Here is a 13,327-nt window from a genome sequence, read left to right on the forward strand (position 1 = left end):
AACCCAGTGTTGGCTAACCTGGGACACTCCATGTGTTGTGAAACTAAAAGTCCCAGCATGCTTTGTCAATATATTGCAGCTTATTGCTGGAAGGGTATGCTGGGACTTGTAGTTTCACAACACCTGGAGTGTCACAGGTTAGCCAACACTGCTCTAACCCAAATAGACTCAGCTATAATTGCTGACAAAGGTAGTTCTGACAAGTATCGACTCTGGGGAGGTAAATACTAATGCAGTCACTTTTATTCAGTCTTTTTGTTCATAATTAGTTTATGGTTAAATGGTTACATTTTTTTGCACATTACCAAGTACTTTGTATTGATTAGTGGGAATAAATTTCAAAAATATCCATCATGGTTCCATGTTGTAACACAGCAAAACGTGAAAAATTCCAAGGTGGTGTGAATACCTTTTATATCCACCACATACCTGGAATTGCTGCCCTAGGATTTGTGTCTGTGTACTACCCGTGACACATAGTCAGCAAATTATAAACGTTAATGGTCAATATAATTTGGGTGTGGAAGCTAGAAGTGTGAGGGGAAAATAAGGGGGATTTGCGCGGACAGTATGGGGGGGGGGGAGGGGGATAAAAAGGAAAGGTTAAGTAGATATTGTCAATAAAACACCAAATAGAAATGTAGTTAGTGGGACATCATAAAAGTAACTAAAAAGTATGCAGGATGAATAAGTTTAAAGATTAGAGTAGTATAAAAGAAGACTTAAAGCTTTAATATCTTAAAGATAACTATTCTCAAAATACAGTTTTTAGTTTTGTGAACAAATAAAATATAACTTGAATTTTTTAAAAAAAAACACTTTTAAATGTATGTTTGTTTGTTTTTTTTTTTTAGGCTTTTATTACTTCTGTTAATGTAGCCTTAGACTAGGTGATCTTCACAGATAGCAGCATACTTCATAGTGACACCATATACTGTGTAATCAAAACTAAGCAAGTTCTCATTCAATAGTGTGCAATGTTCATGTGTTTAATTGGACTTATGTTTCATTCTCTGACTATTTGATGAGTCACAAAAAATAGAAATAGTACCTGTTTATTGAAATACAACATAAGCCCTGTATACTGCCATTGGCATGTTATGAATGGTATTGAAGAAATGCGGGGACTGTACACTTAAATAGTCAGGAGTATACTTATTCCTGGACTGCAGGTAAGTATAAACAGCAGTACATTTCAGGAGCTTCTGGCCGGACAAAGGGGCTACACTCCCTCCCCTCCAAAACACATTGTTTGTAGTTTTCTGCTATATTGGAAGAAATAAATCCCCCGGGAACTCATTTCTCTCTATTTGTGTGGGCAGCCTTGTATTTCTTCTCTATACATTTGTTAGGGCAGTGGAGGTAATCTCTGCGTTAGATTGAACAACTAGAACCCACGAGTGACACTTGCTGTATGGGAATCTTATTTCTGTATGATATGAATTGACCTAAAGAACATTAAATCATTTTTTTATTTTTTTTTTCATGCACTTTTCATCTATTTTAATCTGTTCAAAATACATGGAGACCACATGAATGGCTCAAAGCCTTAAAACAGTGAAATTGTGAGCAATATTTTCCACAAAATATTCATTTTTTGCAGATTGTCTGGGACTAATTTTATACTGTTTATCTGAACAAATATAATTATTGTTTGGTAGCATATTGGAATATACAGATGTTTATTCTGTGAGCACTGTGTTAGCCAAACAGACAAAAGTAGGGGGAAAAAAACCTTATTTCCATATAGCAAGTTCATATCCTTGTGTCAGTTTTTCTGTAATCTGTGCATTAAAGGATGCTGAATCTCTGAACGTCAAACTTGGTTAAAAGTATATTGGTTTCTACAAATCTTATAAATATAAAATATGTAAACAAGTGGAGAAAAAAAATAAAAAGGTTCTTTGTAGATTTCATTGCTGCTATAAGGGCATTTAATTCATTCACTTTAAGCCATTGGCTTCACTTATTCCTTCATGTTAAGCCGCCTCAGAAATATTGAGGTATCCAGTGAGCAACTAATAAATTATGTCCTGAGTAACAAAGCCGTTTTTAAGACAACCAAGGAAAGGAAAAACAGAGCAGTTCACGGTCTGCTACATTTTATAAGAACTTTTTATTTCGAATTCCACTGTAAGAAGCCAGCATTAGTTGCTAAATAGGTTCCTGAAGAAAGTGTCTGTCCTCCTACTTTTTCTTGAGAATGCTGTTAGCCCCTTTGCAAACCTGCTGCTACTCCTTCACACGGAGAAATAAGACCATGCTGTGTTTCAGAAGTCTGGTATAGAGGTGTAAAAGTCAACTTTTTATTCAGCCACAGAATAAATATAGAAACTGATTTTTAACAGAAACAGGCTGTCAGCAAGAACAGGAATACAAACATGGTCAGCACTGGAATGTTATATTTCCTTGCTAGATTCATACTTCAGAGAAGAGCTGTATCCTACCGTATGGACTATATTCTGAAGTAAAAGTTCTGTTCTGTTTTCTTAATGATTCTAAGATAGCAGAAGAGGTGTACTATTTCCGGTTATTCATACTTTCTAAAATATCCTTTAGAAAACCTAATGTTTAGGTTTCTCCCTCTTATTCAGCCATTCCACACTTCCGTGCAGTGAGTTTATGGCAATTAGGATAGTCTTCCAATTTTCTAGATGCAGAAGCCAATTTCCTTGCTCATTTCCTTGCTCAGGTTACAGTGTGGGGGGTAAGGGACACTTTTACATCTGATAATCACTTTATTGTAGTCCCCATGTTGTCTCCTCCTTTTAGCTCCTTCACATTTGTATCTTGCTCTCCCTACAAACTTTGTTCCACATTCTACCTCTCTAAAATTATATAATTTTATTATATTTAGACTAAAATGGAAACACTTCACAAATGGATATCCCTGAACTTATATAAGGACCAGCAAGACATCTTTCTGGGTAAATCACAATATTTGTATGTTACAGCTTCAGAGCACAGATGCTTTCCTGAGCATTTTGTACAAAAAGTTGATTAACAAAAGAGGGGAAATATTCATTTCTACAGCAAAACACATGGTCCGTGCACACTGTTATATCTGAAATTGAATTGTGCAGCAAAAATGCAGCTTGGTGATTGGAAGCCTCTAGTGGACTATATAGCATAAACAATGAAGCAGGCACATGGTGCTGAAATCGTCTGAGGACAAACTTGTGTAACTAATTCATTATATCTCACTGTTTACTTACACATCCTCCAAATGGTATAGTCCATGGGGCATACATCCTCTATTGTGAGCAACCTACCTGCCAGTCTCAGCCTCAGCTGGCAGGCACCTGCGTGCAGACAAATTGCAATCAGCAGGTAGCAATTGCATATGCTTTTTTTTTATTATTATACATGTTAGATGGGACCAGTTGAAAACTACCTGGAACGGACCCAAGCAAAACACAAGGGGTAAAACGTTTAAAGCCAAATGAGAAAATTTATTCTGACAGCCACAGCGGAGTTCAGTTTTCCCTTAATGGATTTTCATGCTGCTGCTTCTCTAAGCAGTAGAAAAAGATGATAAACTAAATCTCTGTTCGCAGCTATTTTCCAACCACTTTATTTAGTCAAAAAAGGAAAAATGTTTTGGGATTAAGAAAATGGGAAAGGAAAGTGACACAAATTGCTGGGTTGTAATAATAGACACTACAAATAATCCCTTTGCCGCAGAGACCTGAAATTATTTACTGGTATGGTAATGTATCATCAAATCACGGAGGTTGTTCTTTGACATATATGCGTTCAATAAGAATATTGCACAATGAGTAAACAAAGGATTCTTTACAGTCCCTGTGAAAGCTACCTGTCTGAGATCCATGGGGTGTTGTGTCACTGTTCATATTGAATACTGACGTTTTGTAGCTCCAAAAATGTGTAATTTTGAGGTTTCTGTAATGACACATAACATTTAATGGTAAGTGCTGAATCTGTTAAACAATAACACTTACATTGACATAAGCCCTCATGCAATCTCTATTTGTCAAACCCCTTTCTGTTGGATCTAGTCCAAATGAATAAGTGTAATTTGGCACAAGACATGCTCTTTTATTGGCATCCATCCCATAATTTCTCTTTGTAGCACCACAATAATAGGCTGTCATGTTTTCCATCCAGGGTTTGTATTGGCCCTTAATGTTGGTCCCTGAAATTGTAGGCTACATTGACTTTTCATTGATTGAGTTCTTTTGCGTATTTTTATACATGTTAATCCTGTCCCACCATTGCGGCATTGTAAAATTTGCTATTGAACTATAGTATCCATAAATATACTGCCAGACCTTCTTGATGAATTCAGAAGTTAGTGATTGGACCTTTTATCATGTTAAAACAAAAAAAGTCTCATCATGGAAGAAAGTCTGTGAATACTGATGTATGTTTTTTGAGATACTCTTTTAACAGTACTAAATTCTGTGCTAATGTTATGGATGTTAAAAGAATTTACAATTAAATAATAAATATAAAATAAATTGTTATGCAAGCCAATATTGTGATGGAACATCTGGCTACAAAAAGAAACAAACAAGTGCAAAAAACCCCATGGTGTAGTAAATAGATACTGGGGCTCACAAATCCCTATATATTGTACATACAAGATTAATACTTGTGTGGCAGGATAATCACACAATCTAATTGGTTACTAGCTTCCTCACATCCTTTTGAGTGTCAAAGGATCCAAGTAGGCAACCAGAAGTTGCTTTCAGTCATTTGTCTATATCACTCATGTTTACTGCCCATAGGGCTCTACAGGTGGAAGTAGTGGCTCTCAGAGAGAAACTGACCTACATAGAACATGTATAAAGCCTCAATCATATCATAATACAGAGTAGTCCTGAGTCAATGGATAATTAGGAACTGGCCTCTGATAAAGATTTCATTATTGATAGCATGCATAGTCTGCAGAAACCTAAATTCATTGTGAATAATGCCCCTCAAGTTACATTGCTAAGATTCCTCTTCTTTCATATAAGTGAAAAGATCCTTAAGCATTTCTTCTTTTGTGCCGCCTTTTTCTAGCTTCTCATCTTAAGTCGACCTGATGGGCAGACTTCTGCAAAATCATGAGTTTGCGTATGCTCCTTGTTACATTTCATGTATGTAAATCGTTAGTCATTTGATGTTAAATTGGTTTTCCAGATTGTTGACACTTCTAGAGAACAGTGGGAACTAGGCCACTTCCCCACTTACCTAATTATTGTCGAAAAGTATGTACACTTGATCTCTTATGAGGCTTATATCCATTTCGCCTCCCCACTTTATCTCATGTTTAGCCACTGTTTTACCCCCTCATTCTGATTCTACAGACACATAATATGTGCCCTTACAAATTCTCAATAGAATCTCCTCTGTTTGGCAGTTCTCTTCTATTAAGTATGCTACCATTTAGAAATAATAGGGTAAACTTTACCCATAGTTGGTTTTTCTGTCAATTAATGCACATGAACTTCCCAAATAAACCTTGATTACCCTGAGGTCTTACCAGAAGCAGAGTGGATCTAGTAGTTGTCCAGGAAACACATGTTTCCTCTAATTCTCTATCACAAATTAAAAAAAATCCCTTTGTATTAGACTGTACATTCCATTTAAAGATAAGAGAGTGGCAGTCTTATTCAACGCCAAGGGGTAAATGTATCATTGTAAAGGGTTAACTTCCCTTTACAATGCAGCGCCGCTTGAAATTTAATCGCGGAAGAGGCTGAACACGCGGGTGTTGAAGTACCCGCAGATTGATATATTTACCCCCAAGTGTTCTTTTACACTAGATTGTAAACTAGAGAACAAAATGGGAGATTCTTAATTTTAAAAGGTAACCTTGATGGAAAACCAGTCACAGTTGTTTCAGTGTATGACCATAACAAGTGTAATTTTATAGGAAACTCTGTGCAGAGGCAGCATAGGCTAGGATATGTCATATTATTGGGTGACTTGAACAGATCCAGAATTAGGCAGACCTAGCTCCCCTACTAAAAGCCAGTCATCCAGTCACTCTGGTTCTATTAGAAGAGTATAACTTATATGATGGCTGGGGTTCTAAAATTCCTGCAGTTAGAGTCTACACACACTTTTTTTTTTTTTAATACATATTTTTGAACACTCAACAGTCTACAACTCCGACTCCAGTATAGACCTTATTTTGACTGACAAATGGATCGTCCAGCATATATCCTCCATCTCTATTCTCCTGACACATGGTCTGACCATGCGCTGCTATTATAGTGGAAAATAAACCCACCCCACCTATTGTGCTTGGCCAGTTTTAGCTTTTAGCTTCAGAATTGTCTAGGTAAGCCTTTCAGTGAGAATTAGACCTTTTTTATTCAAACCATTTTGGCTTAAGACACTACTTTATGCACTGAGGTTTCTAGGAATAAAAGGGCAAATATTGAACAACAAAGTAAAGTAATAAAATCTCTGCGTTGGAAACCCAACATAAATATAGCCCATTTCGATAATATAGAGCAGGAGCAAGGGAGCAACTTTGGATATTATCCATATACAGTTAACACGTATACTGGCCCATATACAGTTAACACGTTCTTGTTTGCATTAGAAAACTATAGGCAATAGAATGAATACGCACTTGATTCAAATACTCAGAGGGCAGCAAACTAGAAATTGAATCCAGGGCTTGACTAGTAAAGAGATTCTCTAATGCTTTAGGTATAGCAAATAATTTGCCTGCTGCTGCTCTAAACTTTACAATTTGAAAAAACATCCACATACTGTACTTTCCAACGCACTGAAAGTGTTTGCATTTTTTATCCTTAAATCTCCCTTCTCTTAGCCTAGAGACCATTGATCTCTTAATGAACCATGGACTGAGAGTGAGGTTAAAGCAGCTGTTAAATTCTTCACTAAAAATAAAGCTAAAGACAAAGCTCCAGGCCCTGGCAGCGACAGGTAATGTTTGTAGTATGACCTGGTCCCAATTCTTACACAGTTGTGTAATGTAGGTACCTACAGAGTAAATCTTCCTTCTGAGATGTTCGGCCCATATCCTTACCATAGCCAAACTGGGTAAAGACACAATGTCAAAATTTTCACCCTACAGCTCTACTAAAGACTGTTAAAGTTATAGCAAATAGACCAAGATTTCCATGTCAAAGTCCTCTTATTTCTAACTTTATACATGTCAACCAGGATGGTTTTTGTGACAGGGAAAGAGACATCAGACAATACTATGATCAAAATCCCAGTTGACATTAGAGATGTATTTGAATTTAACTTTTTGTTTCACACTTCCCTGTATTCATTAAAGCGTGGGTCAGTTATGAGGTCTCATGGTTATAGCCCATTTCTGCAATTAAATTGATGTTACTACTGAAAATTTTTATTTTGTTCAGAACTAAACCATACTGTCACCCTCAAAATATTTTCCAAATTCTATCCCATTATTTTCTCCATTTGGTAAAACAAATCTTCATCAAACAATTATCCACTCATTTGTTGTTTGGACCACATGAAGTATTGGTTACTGCCTGCTTCTCTGCCTTTTGGCTAAGATCGAGTGATTACCTGTTCAAGTGAGGGGACCGGATCCCCCCTTGCAAGATTTGGGAAAACTTAGTGTGATACCAGAGGCAGAGAGGCAGCTTTGAAAGCCTGGGACAAAATGTGCCTCCGGACTGGCGATATCGGGGTGCCATAAATCACGATTCATGCACCTTCATCACTTTTTTTGACCACTTTCTTTTAAGCACACCCCTTATTCTTTGCCCTGGCCTTTTGGCTGGGTGAGAAAACTTTTAGAATCGGCCCAGCCATTAGGCTGGGGCCGTATCCACTCAGCACTATTTATTTTTCACCACGTTCACTTTTCTATTCCCCCCCCCCTCCCCCCCACACACAGATTTTAGGGATGTGGTATGCCCTTATGAGCTCCATTCCCGAAAGATCTAGGGGGGTTGTGTGACTCTGAGGATCTGCCCCCACTGAACCCATCATCTGCTCTCCCTTCCGGGGGTTTGGCAAATTGTCGAGCACTGGGCGAAGCTCCAGCAGATCCTAGGGGTTAAAGAGACACACACCTATCCTTGCAGTGAAGGGGCTTTGAATACCCATGCCCCCAAGGGACCTTTTGGTTCCAAGGGTCGGAGACGAAGGCCCTTCCTCTATAGAGGAGAGCCATATACTGCACCCTTGTGCACGTTTTAGGTATTTGCATTTTTTTTGTTGAGCACTTAGGCATGAAAGCGTGTTTTTCAGGCTTTCAATAAAAAATTGGCTTCTGCCTGCTAAACAAAAGCCAAACTAGGAAAATCCCTCTGCTCTCCGTTCCTGATTGTAGATATCCTCTGGCTCTCCAAGAAGCCGAGACCAACTAATCTGATCACACAGATGTTGGCTACTTTGTAGGGGAGGAAGAGAGCCACTGCACTCATTGATTGGTTGCACTGCCTTTTCCCTAGTTTTCACAATTAGGTTAGTTAGGTTGATTCCAAACCTAAATTTTATTCCCAGAGGATGACCACTATTATTAAAAAAAATAAATAAAAAAAATACAGCTTTTCTTTGAGTCTTTATTGAGCTTTGGCGAATGTAATCATGGAAATAAGGTAACGAATAGGAAGATAGAGGGTACAACTTTAGGCAGCAAACATTGCAAAGACTTTAGGGAATTTCTTTTATCAGAAAACATAGTGATGTTGATTTATCTATCAAGTGTATTTTTCTAGTTTTGGAGAGGGTGTCAATTAATAGTCATTGGTACTAGTGTACTATGAAGGCGAGGGGAGCATGATGTGGGAACAGAGAGGAGAAGTGAAGGTTGAAGAAGGGGGAATGGAGTAGAACCAAGGCAGGAGGGTGTGTTGAGGAGTTGGAGTCATCTGCTAGGGGTTATTTGAGGATAAGCTTAGGCTAAATAGGGGAATTGCCCCATAGTATGTGGTCCAGCTATTCAAGTACTTGTGAATTTATTTTGAGTGTTGAATAACATTAGCAGTTTTGTCATATTCTATAGATCTTGAAGGGAGTGATGGGGCTTGTGGCTTTTTCCATTATAACGCAATTTGACATTTTGAACAAAAGTATATACGTATTTATTTGGGCACTCTTATATATGTGGATTGAGAAACAATGGAAGTCCTCAATGACAATTACTCTCCCAGAGGAAACAATGCTTCCAAAACAATTATTTGCTGGCAAGAAAAAACGAATTTCTTGAACAAGAACTCCCAAAACAGAGAGAAAAAATAGTCTAATATCCTCCACTAAGAGAAACATTAGAGTCCAAGATATGAAGATTTTTCCTCTATGATAACAGTTGTTCAGTTGTTAGCGGTGTAGAAATTTACTACAAACAAGCAATCTTCAGTAGTAACATCTTACCTGGAGAACCATTTACTAATTAAGGACATTCCAGAGAGAACTCATTTACTTCCTTTCTTGAAATGTAACTTTCAACATAAAAAAAAGGAGAATTTGATTCTTAGACATGTTCATTCCCGTTTCTATCACACAACCTTTTTCTTTTTCTGCAAGTCTTGACAAATGTGTACCTTTATTCTAAGGCCTCTGTTTTAAAGTAGAACTGAATACCAAAAAATGATTTGCTATATTTTATCTTAAGAACAGCTATTTGACTTAGAAAACAAGTCAGAAGTTGATTGCTGAAGGTTCGGTATTTCTCTGAAAGGCTGCCCCATAGCCTAAGTCAGAGAAATATGACACGCTAACAGTAATGCTTGCCACAGAAGACTTTCTAATCTATCGTACCTATTTATAATGCTTTGTTACAAAATATTCACAGTTCTCCATATATACAGCATTGTATCACCCACTTTATGATACAACATCATCATAACTCCAAGTCAGCAAAACTGATGCATGACAATATTAAATATCCATTTCACCTTCATTTACATACATACATAAATCTTATATGAAGTTTTAAAATAAGTGTTCTCATTACCCTCGTCTAACTCCACTTGTATTAGAATGTGGATACAATTTAATCTGTCCCTTTGCCCAAGCCCCTGACAGCTCTGCTTTCTTACACTTTCTGACTTTTATCCGACTTTACTCCATCCCAAGTTCTTGACGTACAACATGGCACACTTCATATTGCAAACTTTTCATCTGAATGTTGTACATAACTCTGTTAACACAAGAACTAACTCAATCCACCTTTACAAAGTGGGCTGGGAGTGGATGTATTCACCATTGATTTCAACTTAGTGCTTGGTCCTCCCTCAGTCCCTTCCATTTTGACACTTCACTCAAGGAAAAGTGATTCCATTTATCATCTCCTGTTTATCTTTTTTTCATCACTTTGCCCACAAATCTCTTCTTCAGGATAATTAATCTCCTTATTTTCCACTAGCTTTCTGAAATGTTCTTATCCCTCTCTGCTATCATTCATAGTTAAGTAGGAGAAAGATCTCAGGAAAACATCACAGCCATAATTGTTTTTCCATAGTTCTAATTCTTTTATAGCTTGCAAGATGAAAAGTTTAACAAAAAAGATCAACAAGGCACTGACATTTTCTTTATATTCCACTAAAAGGCTTTCCCATATTCTCTTTTTGTTGCAGAAGATATAGAAGAGTTGAGGGTAAAGTGACCCACATGACCATTAATTGCACCTTTCTGCCTGTAAAGGCGTTAAGCTCTAAATTCCCAGCAACTTCCTTTATTATGCTTCTATCCAGAGGCGGATTTAGACCTCATAGGGCCCTAGGCAGGATACTGGTTTTGGGCCCCCTCCCTGAAACAATCCATAGCACTTTATTTTTGCAGCCTACCATATACCCCTATAGTTAAGTAGAAGTGAAAGCATGTGCCGCCGCCAAAGGAGGTGGGGGCATGGCTTGCATCTTTGGGGGCGTACCTAACATGTGAAAAACCCCTAAATAATTACAGAGCAGTCCCGTTTTTTTAAGTAGTTGGGTCAAAACAACCTAATAAGTATTTAAGTCCGGGTAGAAATACTTATTAAGTTGTTTGCAAAAATAATACGCATAAATCCAAGGATGTGCCCTTGTCACTTTTGTCCCTCAATCATCGCACTATGCCCATTTATTGCCACTTTTGCCCCTTCACAATATCACCTCTGTGCCCCTTCACTGTGGCACCTCTGTGCCCCTTCATTATCACCTCACCCTATGTGCCTCCGTTTTACTTACCTGTCTTTTTCTATCTTGTATTCCTCTTTTCTGTCTTCTGGTCTTGTCTTCCTGTCTTCTTTCTTCTCCAGCGCGCAGCTCCTTGGTTAGTCCTCACTGTGGCCGGAAAAAAACAGTCACGTAATCGCGTGACAGGTCCCGGCAGTCTCTCCTCCTCTCTGCTTTCCCTGAATGAGGAGGAGAGACTGCCAGGACTTGTCACGCGATCACGTGACTGTTTTTTTTTTTTTTTAAGTCAGTTTTCGGCCACAGTGAGTTTTAGTATGTCGGCGGAAAGAGAGGGATGGCAGGCGGAGGGGAGCGCTCCTCCGCCTTGCCTACCCCGCTCACCACCAGTCCTGATTGGGCCCTCTGGGGACCGCTAGGCCCTAGGCGGTTGCCTAGTGGTAAATCCGGCCCTGCTTCTATCACTGTAACCCTGTACCTATGCTTTGATTCTTCCTCATGAATGTTAGGGCCATATTGCGTAGATATATATTCTACCACTTGGTCCTGAATTATGCCACATTACACAAATGGGGTAACCAGTGCCCATAATATGCTTTCTTTCACTGCCGACTGGCACAAATCATGGAGCAGAATTACTATTCAGGTAATCTCTCATTTACTTTTACATTATTGTAATCTTTTTACATAATGAAATTTCTGATGGATTTTTCAGAGAGTCTCTTAAGCTGCGCTTGGATGGTGCCTTTCATCTCCTTTTTCATCTTTTTTTTTTTTTTTATAATATATTGTTTATCGTTGCAAAGAAAAGATGGAAACAAAGACTATAACCAGCACTGGAATGATACCGTTTAAACTCCTCCTCTCAGTTAGCAGGAGTTTTGGGTGGGGGCTAACCCCACCATTATAGAATACCCACTCCATGATGTATAATCAATAGCACTCCTGCCAGAGAATTTCAGTACTGCAACATCTCTTGTGTCAATGCTCAGATTGGACAGTTGTCCAGCCTTCCAACCAGCTAAACACAAGACATTGATGAGGTTTGGCAGCATGTGAAACTCAATCATTTTGGTGAGTATTTCAGAAATGTTGTCCTGGACAACTGACACAAGAAAAGTTGCTATTTGGGAGGAGGGATGTATATCACAGTTTCATTTTAGTTCTGGATTCAGTTTTTCTTTAGTGGTTCGACCTTCTGTTTTACTGTAAAATGGTAACCTTTACTTGTTGAACATATATGGAATTACTGTCGTCCTATATTTGTAGCAGTGTGTTTTATATATCTTTAGCAATCTGTTGTATTGTATTGTCTTGTACAGATGCAGTGGCAAAATGTGGAACATGTTGGTGATCAAAGCCCGTATGTTACATCAATTGTTCTACATGTCAAGCAGAATGTCCCCATTATTCGAGATAACTTGGCATCAACCAGAAAGTACTTCACTCAGTTCTGTATCAAGTTCGCAAAGTAAGTAACCACAGATTTCCTTGATTGGCACCATATTTATATTTTGTCCGTAAGAGTCCCACAACCAAATAGTTTTGTTCGTAGCAGAATTACTAGAAGCAATTTCCCTGTAGTTATAGGATTTTTTATTTCTATTTTATTTATTTTTTACCATAGAGGAAAATGCATAGTTAACTTTGAGGACAGACATTTGGGTTTAAGTGCTCCCTTGGTTTAGTACACAACATTAATGAAATAAGAGGATCAAGATTAATTCCAAAAATAACACCATGGTATTTTAAATATATGTAAATCGTTTCTTTTTCTGTTTTGTTTTATGATACAAATTAAGGGGTTATGTTTTTTTCCAACATTGTTATTTATGAAAGCTTCAGTTTCCTGGCAGTCTACTTTAGTATGATTCTGAAGTGTGTATATATTGCTGGTTTCCTCACAATCTAAAATTACAGTGTCCAGGAAGAAGTGCTTTAACCACTTCATGAACGGGGGCTGTATCATCACCAGACCAAGTTTTGCTGTTTTGAACTTTCTTAAAGGATAATTCCACCCAAACCTAAAATGTATACACAAGTTATACCTCATCCCAAATGTTTACTTATCTAGGGTCCAGCATTCATGAGGTTTGCCAAGTCCTCCAACATTCCTACCGCCTCTACTCCTGACCTGTCACCAGGTGTATTGTTGATGCAGATTAGAGTACAGTAGAGCAGAAATCTGTAGCGGTTTTTTTTTTTTAGACAAGCAGCGTACTGTGCACTAACAGTACTCTGCA

The 13,327-nt window shown here is 38.0% G+C and overlaps 1 protein-coding gene across 1 annotated transcript in view; it reads left to right on the forward strand.

Moving 5' to 3' along the window:
- Positions 1 to 13,327, forward strand: part of VPS53 (VPS53 subunit of GARP complex) — a 147,462-nt gene that overhangs the window by 86,927 nt on the left and 47,208 nt on the right. Inside the window, exon 18 of the mRNA XM_075195055.1 lies at positions 12,407 to 12,555. Coding sequence (XP_075051156.1) covers positions 12,407 to 12,555 — 149 coding nt within the window. The remainder of the gene's footprint in view (positions 1 to 12,406; positions 12,556 to 13,327) is intronic.

Source organism: Mixophyes fleayi, chromosome 2 (assembly GCF_038048845.1).
Source record: "Mixophyes fleayi isolate aMixFle1 chromosome 2, aMixFle1.hap1, whole genome shotgun sequence".
Lineage (NCBI taxonomy): Eukaryota > Metazoa > Chordata > Amphibia > Anura > Limnodynastidae > Mixophyes > Mixophyes fleayi.